We start from the raw sequence: 13534 nt of genomic DNA, 5'->3' as shown, positions 1-13534 counted from the left end.
CCTTATAAGAAAATTCGACATTTGAGAGAGAGAGAGAGAGAGAGAGAGAGAGAGAGAGAGAGAGAGAACCTATCCAAATGAAAGTCTCGGTGGTCAGGACCAGATCCACCTCCATATATGTTATGTACTGATAAATGCTAACAAGACTCTTAAAAATGAGATTTTTATGAACTCTTTGTCATCTCATATTTTTTGCAAAATATCTTATAATGCTGGCACAGAAATTAAAATCAAACTATTAAATAACAGAGAATCCATGAAGAATCTCACTTTAAAAAAAGTCTCTTAATATTTCTCATTATCTGTTGGGGTAAAACTTTTAAAATTTGTGCAGATGCAAGAGGAGGACACCTTGCCGTGTTATGAAGACAAAAAATTGATTTCGGGTAAACATAAAAACTGATACAGTGCATAAGGGGGTCTATTCAACAAGGCTTTTAGTATTTTGGTGTTTGACCATTTCGTCAATAATTGAATTGAACATTTATGTATCTTAGGTTATGTTTTAGGGGGTGTATTCAATAAGGATTATGATAACTGGAGTATGTTAATGGCTTCACAGAGACTTGAGTAAATTTTAACAGAATTCCATATGAATTTTGTTGTGAAGTTTAATATTCTGTATCATTTTGGTGTCTTGTAAGTGGTGTTTTAATTAGGTGACTGGGTGGAGACTTGAAAATTGTTACTAAATATGTTGTGGTGGCTTAACAGCATCTTCAACAGACGTGTCAAATGTGATATGGAATGCCATGTGGAACCGAAAAATAGCAATATTTCTTCCAACCGAAATGTTATAAGCTGACATGTGAGATTCATACTTTTAACTATGTGGGTAAACAATTCAACATAAATATCCACCAACGTCAAACACAACAAAGCCGTTCAGGGAGCCTTATGTTTTCCTTTTGTGGCGTTATATTTCCTTTTGCAATTAGGGTTTTTATTTCAGATATAATATATATGCTTACTGGCATATATAACCAGTTTAGCTCAGTTTTTAGTTGTCAAATTGTTGATTACTCTCAAAGCCGTTCGTGTTACTTGAAGCAACCGCAACCGCATTCGTTCTCCATCTCTCTCTTGCATTACGAATGGATTCTCGAGAGATCAAGTATCAATGTTATGGCTGTTTTAAGAAAATGCTAAGACGCAGGTGTCCATGTAAGGCCTGTAACTGTGATGAGAAAATTAGGAAGAAGTGGCGGCAATGGCGACTGGCGAGGGCCACCTTGAGACACACAGATTTTAACTCTTTTTTTTCCTCTTTCTTCTGAAAATGTTAATCCTAATTCAGTTTTATGTTGTATTACGTTCAAGTAGTACCCAAATAATGGGCTCCGATACAGATTATGTTTGATTGTCGTTGTGCGGGAATTTTAGTTGTTTGTGCGGTTTTTGTCTGCTTTAGTTTAGCTTCTTTGAGTTCTTGCTTTTATAGTTTTAGCAAGCTTCATATTTTGATAAAAAGTAGCTATGTACGGATACTGAAATTTTGATGATGTTTGTGGTAGCGTGATTACTATGTTAAATAAGTTGTTCCTTTGGAGGCAAACAGTTGGTTAGGCCAACGGTGTTCTTCGTTTGTATCTAAAGTTCAAATCTCCTTCTCTTCAATTTGAATCCCCCTCTTCTAAAATTCTAAACTATACAAGTTTAGAATATTGCTGGTATATCGATTTAATAATAAAAAGAGTGGAGGAAGAATGTTAGAAGAGGAGTAAAAGAATATATATATATATATATATATATATATATATATATATATAATGAAAGGGGTACACAAATTGAAAACCAAAAACTACTTCAAATTTTTTTCTTTCAAGATTTTGTTTTCATTCATTCATTCTTTATGTTCTCTCTCCCTCTCTCAGCACCCGTCTTGTCCCCTCGTTCTTTTATATACTTTTTCCACATCTCAAGCAAATCAAGTGAAAACTAAAAACAAAAAATAGTTATCAAACGAACCCTACATATCAGTTTTTGGCCATATCAATGGAGAAAGCAAATATGCATTACAGGAAACGCATATGTTTTACACTCAGTGGTACTCTGAAGATGCCCCTACAACATGATCTTCATTACATAATATATACACACAAAAACAAGTATATACCTCTACAAAAAATTTCAAGAAACACAATGCTACCACATTCTCAGACCTAACTCGTAAGCGCACACGCTCTCTATCTCCGATTATCAACAGTCTTTCGTATTTTCTTCGATCTCCCTCAACGCGTAGAATGTCAAAGCAGCCATCATCGACTCTGATAAAATGAACAAATAACCTTTCATCCTTCATGGGGTCGGGTTTATTAGCTTGCAACCTTCTACTAACACCGATAAGATGAAAGATTCATTCATCTCATCAGATTTCAAAAAATGGATGATTTTGGCACTACATTGTTCTTATTCCCGACCTACATACTACAATGGAGAATATACAAATAATGGAGGGGAAAAATTTTGGGTGGAAGCGGAAGGCAGACACTAATCTACAAACAAGAGCAGAGGGTATGTACCAAAGGCCATTTCTCTTATTTTGCTTGGCAGATGATCATATAGTATTTGATCTGACGAGTGATGGCAGCCAGTCTCCCAGTATACACACGTACACGAATACATTCTCCATGGCCTAATGCGCAGTATTCCTGAGAGAAGCAAAACGAGTTGTGATTAAACCATTTCTGAAACAACTGAAAACAGCGGGGTGCAGGCGTTATGACATATTTTGACATGTGCAGAAGAGAGATGCTAGAAAATTACCGTGGTTGGAAGTTAGGAAATTTGTCTCTCAACCAGGTCATGGCAGGGCCCGGGCGGCTCAGTGTTAACTGGAGAGCCCACGACACTATGGCATCAATCCACGAAAAACCACATCAATAGGGAGTCCCTCTTGATTAACCAGACTCAAAGAAACGTGCCACTGCTGAATACAGTTGTTCTTCTTCAAATGGCTTTGACACATAATCATCCATCCCACATTTCATGCACTCTTCATTTGAAGCCTGAATCACATCAGCCGTCATAGCCAATATTGGCGTGTGCCAATTTTCAACATTGCCAAATATCTCAATTGATGCTTCCCCAGCTGCAATTGTCTCATTTACCTCACTCTCCATACCACGGATGAGCCGAGTCGCTTCAAACCTGCACAATTATAGACGGTTAAAAATGCAATCCAAGCTAAAGAGCCCTTTGATTAGAGAGTGAAAAGCAGGCAGATTGATTACCCGTCCATTTCTGGCATCTGGAGATCCATAAAGCAAGCATCAAAGTTGTGGGGTGGCTTAAGCTTCAACAAAGCAGCCTTTCCACTCTCCACGCAGGTGACAATTGCTCCATACTTCTTTAAAGCACCTTCTGCCACTCTTCTGTTTACTACATTGTCATCCACAACCAAAATTCTCCTCTCTCTCAGTAACTTTCCAAGAGTTGGTTTGTTTGCATTTAGAAGCCTCTTCTTACGACTTCCAAGGGCTTCTTGAAAGCAAGCGATTAAGACACTTAACCGAAGTGGCTTTGTCAATACTTTATCTACAAGACCCAAAGATGTGACTACATTGCGTTCAACAGGGGTGATGGAGGTAGCCAAGAGAAGTATCTTCGGAAGGTTTATGAGGGATTCCACATTGTTTTTCCTGTGCTCTTTAATTGAATGATGTAATATAATACCAGCTTCTTTATCCCAAACATCTTTGTCAATAACAACCATGGCCAACTCTGTGGAAAGACTGCACAAAGAGACAGTTAACGATGCATTAGAAACATCAAATCCAAGTTCTACTGTTATTAGTCAAACTTTATCTTATTAGTACCACTTACCTTTTTCCTTGTATAATTTAAGTTGTATAGTTGTATGGACAATATGTATATAGTTTTTCTTGTCCCAAATCACTTTAAAGAAAAGTTGTTTAATGTACTGCACGTACCAAAATCACTTTCTTAGAGAAGTGAAAGAGAGTGAAGAAAATTGTAAAGCTGTGAAGTGGTTGATGCCGTGAATTCTAGTCCTAGCAGGAAAATCCTTTTATCATGTTCATGGTAATTAAATGCAACAGAAAAATGTTAAGACCTTGAGTCTTTAATGATTTGTTTCAGGACATAAAACCAACTACAATATAAACTATATTGAAAAGGTAAAATTCACCTGGTGTTGCCGGCACTAGATAGATAAACGCATGCTGATTCCGGACAGGACACTGTATCCACATATATTCCCAATCTCTGCATATGGTATTTCGTGACCTCAGTTCGGATGGTTTTATTATCTATTATCAATGCTCTCAGTCCTTGAAACTCTGAGACAGCTGGTTCATACTGGTGCCACTTTGTCTCTAGGGAACTTATTTCTCCCTTCCCAAAAGATCCCGTAAATGAAAAGGTACTGCCAGTGCCAGGTTCGCTTACAAACCCTATCTCCCCACTCATGAGATTTACCAAACGTTCACTAATGCTCAATCCTATTCCAGTACCGCCATAAGTTCTAGACGTGGAACTATCAGCCTGCATAAAAGGTGTGAAAATTCGACTTTGCGCATCTAACGGGATTCCTACACCTGTATCCTCAACTGTTACTAGTAATTTGATCATATCAGATTCCACCGGAGTTGTGCTGCGTATTGACTTAAAACCTTCCCAGCTTTTCCATCTATTGACAACAGGAAAGCCACTCAAGGTATTATAAGTTTTATTTGAGACATCTCCAACTAAGCTCAAGCCTTGTCTTAGAACTTCATCCATAAGATCAGGTGGGGCCCTCACTTCATCCACCAGATGCACTGAGACAAATATGTGTCCTTTGTCATGGGTGAACTACAGTTTAAACAAATTAGCAGACAATTAGCATAATGAGTACGTAATGAAACCAGTAAACAGTATTAAAAGTGAAACAACATTGCAGATAGTTCTAAGCATAATCATCTGATTAATCTGCCTTTTAGCATAATTCATGGAGACCGAGGATCTAACCATGTAAAAGTTCAATTATATTTCTATTAGCACCTGGTAGCCTTTCATTTCAATAGAAGACAGAAAAAAGGGAAGTTGTTATCACCAAACCAGTAGTAAGAAAATATCTAACCTTAATTGAATTTCCAACAAGATTTGTAATTATCTGCCGAAAGCGTCCAGGATCACCAATGACAACTTCAGGTACCATATTGGAAACATAAGCAGCCAACTTTTTATCACCCAAAACAAAACCCGAACCACAAGAACTGATATCAGTAACAACCACAGAAGAATACACCAAACACAAAGGTTAAAAGTTGTTTTTACCTCAATTCCTTTCTCATTAGATTTTCCTGAGTTAAGTGAGAGAACATTATCAAGCACTGAACGCAAATCAAAAGGTACGGTTTCAAGTTCCAGCCTGCCTGATTCAATTTTTGCCTGATCAAGAACCTCATTTATCAGCGATATCAATTCTCTCCCGCTAGCATGAGCAGTCTCAGCATAGTCCTGTTGGTTTGGACCTAGATCGGTATCCATCAGCATTTGCAGCATGCCTGGATTTTGATTGAAAATATCATCAGATTATGTAACCTTGAAAGTTTTGCACGATATGGAATGCATCACTGAAGAACTTCTACATTACCTAAAACACCATTCATTGGTGTCCTGATCTCATGGGAAACAGTTGCAAGGAACTGCAAAAGAGAGAGATGTTCAGCCACCGGTTGATAAAGAAGCATTATATAATATACGAATAAGTAAACAATTGGGACTTTTTTTTAGACCGGGGACAGAGACAATTTTACGAGAGAACCTTCCAATCATAGGATATTGTTATAGTTAATGTGAAAAAAAAAACACCTGAGATTTGGCCACATCAGCAGCTTCTGCACGAACTTTGAGTTCCATCATCTCACGATAGTCTGCCTCCACTTTCGCTATTCGGCTTATGGCCGCATAAAAAATATGACTAACTAGCAAGGTAATGACTAGGACTCCTATTGATGCACTTGCTGCTGTCAAAGGAAACGGAGGTTTGTGCTTAAACCTGCAACCGAAAGAGAATTGTATTGGATAGGAGGAAAAGAAAAAGAAGAGTAATTCCACATATTTGGGCTGATATAAATAATTAACGTTATATGAAATCTAACCTGCAGTGCATTTCATGTTTGCGTTGTGGATCCCCAAAATCAAGGTTGCTAATTTCCAACAGGCCAGTATCAACAACATCAGTACCATACATGTTGATCGGAGCAGATGCATTAGTTGTATCATAAACATTCACAACAATTGTTTGCTTGCTGGCAAGTTGGTGCAAGAGCTTCTCCACCAGCGATGGAACATCATAAGATGCACCTAGATACCTATTTATGAAAGCACCAGTATATGAATCAATTTCAGCCTGTAGATATTAGACACAAAATAATTCAAAAAACATAAGTCAAAGCCATGTTATAGAAATCCAGAAAACTCCACAAATTTACCCCACAGTGGCTTGAATACGTTGCTCTGGTGTGGCATCTGGAGGCAAATCAGCATTATAGACTGCGAATGTGAGTACAACTCCCAGGTGATTGGATTTCAATAGCTTAAACGGGGATGTCAGTACTCCCTTTCCAGTTGCCCTTGCTCGCAAGATGTTCTCACGGTCTTCCTATATAATTAGCAATATTTCACATTAGCATTATAAGAATGGTTACCGGACAACATAATATGCTTTTGCAAGAATGGCTTGTAGTTGTAAATTTTTGAAGCGGCTGATAAGTTTTGAATTGTGCAGGTTGAATTATGGTCTAGTGACATCAATGAGCAGCACTGTCATGAAATTATCAATGTACCATCTCTTCCTTCTCGTACAGGTTTAATTTGGCGTGAAGGGTACACAAGAACAAGGGAGGTGACGGTAGTCATGGTTAGTCTGAGGCATGTGGCACAGATAAAGAGGCTCATAAATAAACTGTTAACAAAAGCAGAGAGGAGAGAAAGGAGAGAGGGGGAGCAAATCTTGAAGTCAAAAGCTAACAAATCGAACCTTTCCAGACATCATGTCAATAGAGACAATGTGGGAGACAGTTTCTTGAGAAAAGATCACGGGCGCATATTCATCTTGAATAGGCGCAGAGGCCAAGCTTTCTGTAATAAAATCTTGGACTAGAGTCTGGTCCTCAGTTTCCATTTTTTTTATTGTCCATCCATGTTCCTTCTCAAAATGTTCCCTCTCAGCATGAGTAACTTTCAAAGCATAAGCAACACCACTCGTAAGGGGTCTCTCAAAAGATGTTCTCTCTGTATATTCACCAAATGTTTTCTGAGGAAAGAAAGAAATGCACAAGGTTAAACCACTTAATAACCCAATAGAGTTGGATAACGGTAAAGTTACTGATTAGTTTTTCCTTTCCTTACTTTTCAGTGGTGTATAAATTATAAAATCCTTGAATTGCCTGCTCAAAGCGCCTACGAAGCTGGCATATCTAGGGGGGCAAATTACATACCTAAAGGTAGATACGAAAATTACCTGATCAATTGCCGTAGGTTGTTTCCCATGGTGAAAGGTGGATACAAGAATAGCTAAAGCATGAACATGATTCAGGCTCACATTAAACTGATCCTGCAACATCCGGGCTCGTTCGTCGCACATGTTGGAAAGTGTTTCTTCCCTCCACAAATGATCTCTTGCACGTAAGTGACACAGTAACCACAATGATGTAATGCAGCCAAATATGATAAATACTATAAGTAGATTCGTCCTCCACGTGCCAGCAACCTTAGGAGGCTTTTGGGCTTGCTGTTGCAGTTTCTCTGGCTGCTTCCTCCGAGGCAATGGCTGCTCTTTAACCTTTTGAACCACCTTCTGTTTTTTATTCCTCCACAATTTCATAGAAAAACCAGACAGTTTGTAGCACATGATCATTCCAACAAAAGCCCACCACCATCGTATTACCAATGTACAAAGCAACTGCAAGTCCTCTTTTGCACAATCCTGTGCCACAGAACCCAAATTGTTCTAATCAAAGAACAAAAAACCATTTAGATATTTTGAACCATCACCAAAGAGTTTAGCATTTGTTCTTTCCAGAATAGTAATATGGAAACAAATTATTTACATTAAAAAGTTAGTTTTTTGCACAGAAAAGTTATCACCTTTACACCTCTTCACACACTGAAAAAAAAAATTAGGGTTTTAGTATCCGTATTAGATGCATGGTCCTGGCATGGCATCACGGCACCAACTCAAATAGGGAAAAAATATATATGCAATTGTGATAGGAAGTTCCTACAGGAAATTGTCATAGAATATATTTCTTCATTTGAGCTTTTCCAGTGTTGAACCTGGTTAACATTTTTTTTTTTTCCCCCATTCAATGTATTAGGAAAGGGGTTGACGTGACGCACGTCACGTAAAGTATCAGTACCCATAGCATCGATGGCAATTATGGAACCTAAATTGTAACACTGACAAATCGACACAACCATAAAGCATCAAAGTTATACCTTTCCAAAAATCCTATTTGCTGAAACTGTAGATTGCGTGATGCATGATACGGATTTGCCCTCAAGCAATGATACATCACGCTTCTTGGGCATGTTCTCATTTTGGACCAGGCATTGGTCCTTGGCTTCTTCATTTTCTGCCTCCTCATCTGAACATAGCACCTTCAGAGAACAGGAAATGACATTACTTAACATCATTCGCGGTCCTGGTTCTTTGGTACATTCAAGGGATGTTATCTGCAATGCACGGAGACGAGTGAGAAGAATTAGGAAAAAAGGGGACATGTAAAAGCTTTTTCTCATAACTATGCAGTTTTCCCCTGTTGATACACAGAAACGGTCTCAAGCACCTTGCATACGAATGCTTAAAGTGTCATCCAACCGGAAAAATAAGTGGTGAAATCAATTGATCAAAAGTTCACTATTCAATTGCTACCTATTCATAAACCAAAATAAGAAATTTCTAAAGTAAAGCACTTTCTCAAGAATTAGAAGCTGCAAAACCAAATAGACTAAATGAGAAAAGCTAGTGCTTATAGATGCAAGTTTAAGAAAAGTCATGAGCACATTACCTGATCTGATTCGGAGAACAACGAAGCGAAAGCGAGAACCTGGGACTTGCTGATATTGAAATGCTGCTGCAGGATCCAAGCTTTCTGTCCACCCATATCTGGAGCTTTCTCTCTCATCCCCAAACTTCCATCATTGAAACTCATGAAACCCCAAATGATTGTAACAAAACCCACAAGCCCCAGAATTAGAACCTTTCCTCTCCATCTTCTAGTACAGCTAGTCCCATACAAAGCCTCCATTGCCTTATTCAAGTCAAGATTGAAGGGCAATCTGCCATTAAAACCAGAGAATACCCTACAATTCAGATACATGCTAATGTAACTCCACAGAGATTTCTGGAAGCCGCAGCACAACTAGTCACCAAAATCTGACCACCAAATGCTGAAAACCCAGCAAAATATTCAGCAAACCCAGCTCAGAAAACACATCAAGAACAATGCTTAGTGAAAAATCTAAATGAAGATGTGAAATTGCATGGAACACACTTCAGCTTTCAGGAACCCAGCTCCAAATTCCACTGCTTTTTTCACTTTTCAAGTTCAAATCTTTACATCTGGGAAGCTTGAAAAACCCATCAAATTTACACCTTTTTTTCCTGAAGGGGGGGCTACCAATCATGCCAAACCAAGAAGCTGATGAGCCAGAGCAGTGTTATTATTTGGGCAACCTGTGCAGAAATCATTAAGGAGAGAAGAGGGAAAGAATTGGCCTTTTTCTGAATCAGGGCTCTTTCTACCACCCACACTTCTGTGAACCCAAAAGGAGCATCAATAGTGATGCATTTTCTATTTTCATAGACAAAAAACCCTGCACCCATAAAAAAAGAAATTTTTAAAAGAAAAAGAAAAAGGAAAGGTTGATTGGACTGGAGTTGGTTTCTATAGAATTCCAACTGGAACCAATTATCAGAGTGAGAAAAATGTGGCTTCTTTTCTCTTTTCTAAACCCCACATATTTGGGTGGCCGTTACATATTATATGATCCGAAATCGGCACGAATATTCATATAATTCTAGTTAAGATAGTATTATTATATACTCGCTTGTATTTTTCACACATTTTTCTAACTTACAATGTTGATGACAATTTGAGGTGTAACTATACGACTCAAAACAAGTATGAATATCTATAAAATTCCAACCCAAACCAATAACAAGTTAATAAAAGAAATTGCTTATTTTCTTTTTTAACTCATAATGAGTAGCGATTTCGAACACGTTCTACGACTCAAAACTCGTCTAATATCTATAAAATTTCAATGACACCAATTATCACAATGTTTAATTGATTTCGAAAACGACATATTACACGACTCGAAAAACGCGCGAATACGGACCCACACTCACTCTCTTATTCTCTCTATTAAGCTTGGTGTCCAGCATTTTGAATTGAGGTTTGGAGGCATCATTATCTCATCATCCAGTGGGGGGAAGGTTAAGCAAAAGCAAACAAACGCCCAACATCAAAATTAGCCAAAATATAAACAATTCCATAATAATAACACAGCCTTTCCAATACCCCTTTATTTTTCTGTTTTGGGATGTCAAATTTTTAGACAATTTTTTTTATAAACTACATGATTTAACAATTAATAGTTAAATTTTTTCTTTAAATCATTAAAAGAAAGGCCCAATCATCAACTAATTGTTCTCATTATCACCGCCTAGGGCCGTCAAGATTGCAGCCCGACTAACGTCTAGAGTTTTCTAAAACCTTAACCCTTATATCATGTAATTTATAAAGTAAAAAAAAAAAAAAAAAATTTGATCACTCTAATATTTTTTTTTTATTATTATTATTATTATTATTATTTTTTTTTTTTTTTTTTGTAAGAGTTGAAAGTGACTCCACCATTCGGTGTTTAAAGATATCTGTCACTGCTGCAATGCAGGTATACGGACTTACTATATAATGTAGAGAGAGAGAGAGAAAGAGAGGCTTCCACTCAGACTTCCAGTTTCTTCTTTCATTTTCTGTTCTTATTTTTTTTTCTCTGAAATAATACGACAGACAAGAAAACAAACTTAGAAATTTAAGATCTAATATTGATTATTTTACCGTCCACATTATTTGGTCTCAGAAAATACAAAAATAAATAAATAAATTGTGTGACGCTAGTATTTTAGGGGGAAAAAAAAAAGGGCAATTACTCGGGGAATGAGGTAATGGGTACACCATGTGTGAAGATTCTCAATTAAATTAATTATATATTTTAATGAGGTGGGCATCTGCATGAAAGTGTATGTCGGCTATATACCTTACCCGCCAATGTAAATATAATGGGACCAATTTGATTAAAACATAAAAACATTGTTTTAAATTAATCGATTAGATTGTTCTAGTTTATATTTAGAGTTATACGTTATCAATTAAATTAAAACCATGATTAGTTTGACCATCGTTAGAAGCTACTTATTTTACTTAAGTATTGATAGGGTCTATACAATCATGTGACAAATTTGGGACTCAACAAATAAAAAATAAAATTTGTTTAGAAATATTTTTAAAATGACTAAAGATGAAATATTTTTTAAATCAAATTCTGAGTAAAAATTCAAGCGGATTTCGAAAAAGTACTTTAAGTATTGATTGCAAGAAGCACGTATTCAATGCTTCTTTCAAGAAACACTTAAAGTGCTTTTGGAATTCAAAATTAATTTCATAAAAGATGTTTTCAGTTATTCTAAAAGTACTTTTAAACCAGCACAAAGTCATCAAACTCTTCTATATTTTATTGTACAACTCTTTCCCCCACTTTTTTGGCCTTATATTGTTGTGGTAGTATATATTTTGGAGTAAACAGCTAGACATCATGGGTTTTAATTTTATCCTTGGAAGTGAACACCATAAGATATTTTTTTAGGCATTGACTTTATCCATTTTATTTTACCTTCTTTTCACCTCAGTTTGTATTTTTCTTCTCCGGCACCATTGTTTTTTTTTTTTTTTTTTTTTTTTTTTTACGTCTTTCTTTGGCTTCGTTTGTTTTGAAATTTAGGCCTTTAACTCAAGTGATAAAAAACATTTACCGATCCATCTAAAGTCATGCATCAATTGCTTCCCGTTTGATATCAATTGTTCGACAAAAGGTATGCTCGTTTGTGTAATATCAACAATTTTTGGATATATTTTTGTGCATAGATTACAAATATCAAAAGCTGGCTCGTGCTTTCCTTTATTTTATGATTGAGAAATGATAACCACATGCACTTTGATTTTCCACATATATTCATGTTTAATCATGTTCGTTGTTTAATTCATGTGATTTATTCAATCTGATAACTATAATTAAAGAGAAATTTGTAAGAGCCCAAGAAAAGAAAAAAAATGTGTGATTATCATTTTTCTTCGTGATTTATTCAATCTCACAATTAGCAATATATTTATTAAAAATATTATTTTGCTCCAAGACCTAGTTCAAATAGCATGGGATGTGAGCTAGGTATAGAAATTATTGTCTGCACATTATTTTTGCACAAGTAAGTAGCTGAGAGTTTGTGTATGAGAGTTATATTTAAGTCCAAACATCCTTACGAGGATTAAAATATAATTAAAAAAGAGGAAGAAGGAGAAAGATTCTTGAAGCCACGTTGACACAATGGCATCAAGTGTTTGACTGTTTTTATCTTGTTTCACTTTTCTTTTAGCTTAATAGAGTTATATTGACAGAAAACTACAAAGTACATATCTTAGAAATGCCTCTTTCTATGGGCCACAACATATATATATATATATATATATATATATATATATATATATATATATATTTATATACCTCTTTCTATGGGCCACAACATATATATATATATATATATATTTATATACCTCTTTCTATGGGCCACAACATATATATATATATACCTACCTCTTTCTATGGGCCACAAGGTGGGGGGTGGTGGTATATATATCAGATTGGTTTGTGGGGGAGGGACCAGGATCCTCTCCTAATTTAAGGAGAGGATCCTTATGACCAAGAGATGTGGGCCGTTTGATGAAAATCCAAGGTTACAAACAAGGGATCCTTTTAAAGTTATAATAATTATAACCGTTGGATTTTCATCCAACAGCCCACATCCCTTGGTAGGATCCTGATCTGGGGGGGGGGGAATTAGAATTAGAGATTGATAGCCACTATATATATATATATATATATATATATATATATATATATATCCTCTTTCTATGGAGACAGATTGTCTGCCCTCCTGTTATGGTGCCCTTCTCATGCCCTTCTATTTGTGCGGTCATGGTTAAACCACGTCAACATTTTATATTCCTTTTTTTTTTGTCTTATTATCTCTATAAAAAAAATCAATATAAAATGTTGACATAACTTAACCGTGACCGCACAAAATAGAAAAGCATGAAAAATACACCATATTAGGAGGGCAGACAATATGCCTCCTCATTCTATGGGCCACAAGGGGGCTGGGGTATATATATATATATATATATATATCATATTGGTTGTGGGGTGTGGGGTGGGAATTAGAATTAGAGATTGATAGAAAAGC

The 13534-nt window shown here is 36.3% G+C and overlaps 1 protein-coding gene across 2 annotated transcripts; it reads right to left on the bottom strand.

Moving 5' to 3' along the window:
* Positions 1 to 1960: 1960 nt before the first annotated feature.
* Positions 1961 to 9837, bottom strand: LOC137708118 (histidine kinase 2-like). Of its 2 annotated transcripts, none has more exons than XM_068447110.1 (14): positions 9021 to 9837; positions 8449 to 8685; positions 7472 to 7960; positions 6989 to 7264; positions 6441 to 6610; positions 6108 to 6320; positions 5818 to 6004; positions 5600 to 5651; positions 5281 to 5510; positions 5084 to 5182; positions 4151 to 4815; positions 3234 to 3734; positions 2767 to 3150; positions 1961 to 2651 (listed from the first exon to the last, which is right to left on the bottom strand). In XM_068447110.1, the coding sequence occupies exons 1-13, from the start codon at positions 9330 to 9332 to the stop codon at positions 2901 to 2903; spliced, it is 3681 nt and encodes a 1226-aa protein (XP_068303211.1). In that variant the 5' UTR covers positions 9333 to 9837; the 3' UTR covers positions 1961 to 2651; positions 2767 to 2900. The 2 variants fall into 2 exon arrangements, with proteins under 2 accessions (XP_068303211.1, XP_068303213.1); XM_068447112.1 differs by having other exon boundaries at positions 7472 to 7936.
* Positions 9838 to 13534: the final 3697 nt, after the last annotated feature.

This window comes from Pyrus communis, chromosome 11, assembly GCF_963583255.1.
Source record: "Pyrus communis chromosome 11, drPyrComm1.1, whole genome shotgun sequence".
Classification (NCBI taxonomy): domain Eukaryota; kingdom Viridiplantae; phylum Streptophyta; class Magnoliopsida; order Rosales; family Rosaceae; genus Pyrus; species Pyrus communis.
The sequence above is the reverse complement of the archived record's forward strand: the minus strand, read 5'-3'. Positions and strand labels throughout refer to the sequence as shown.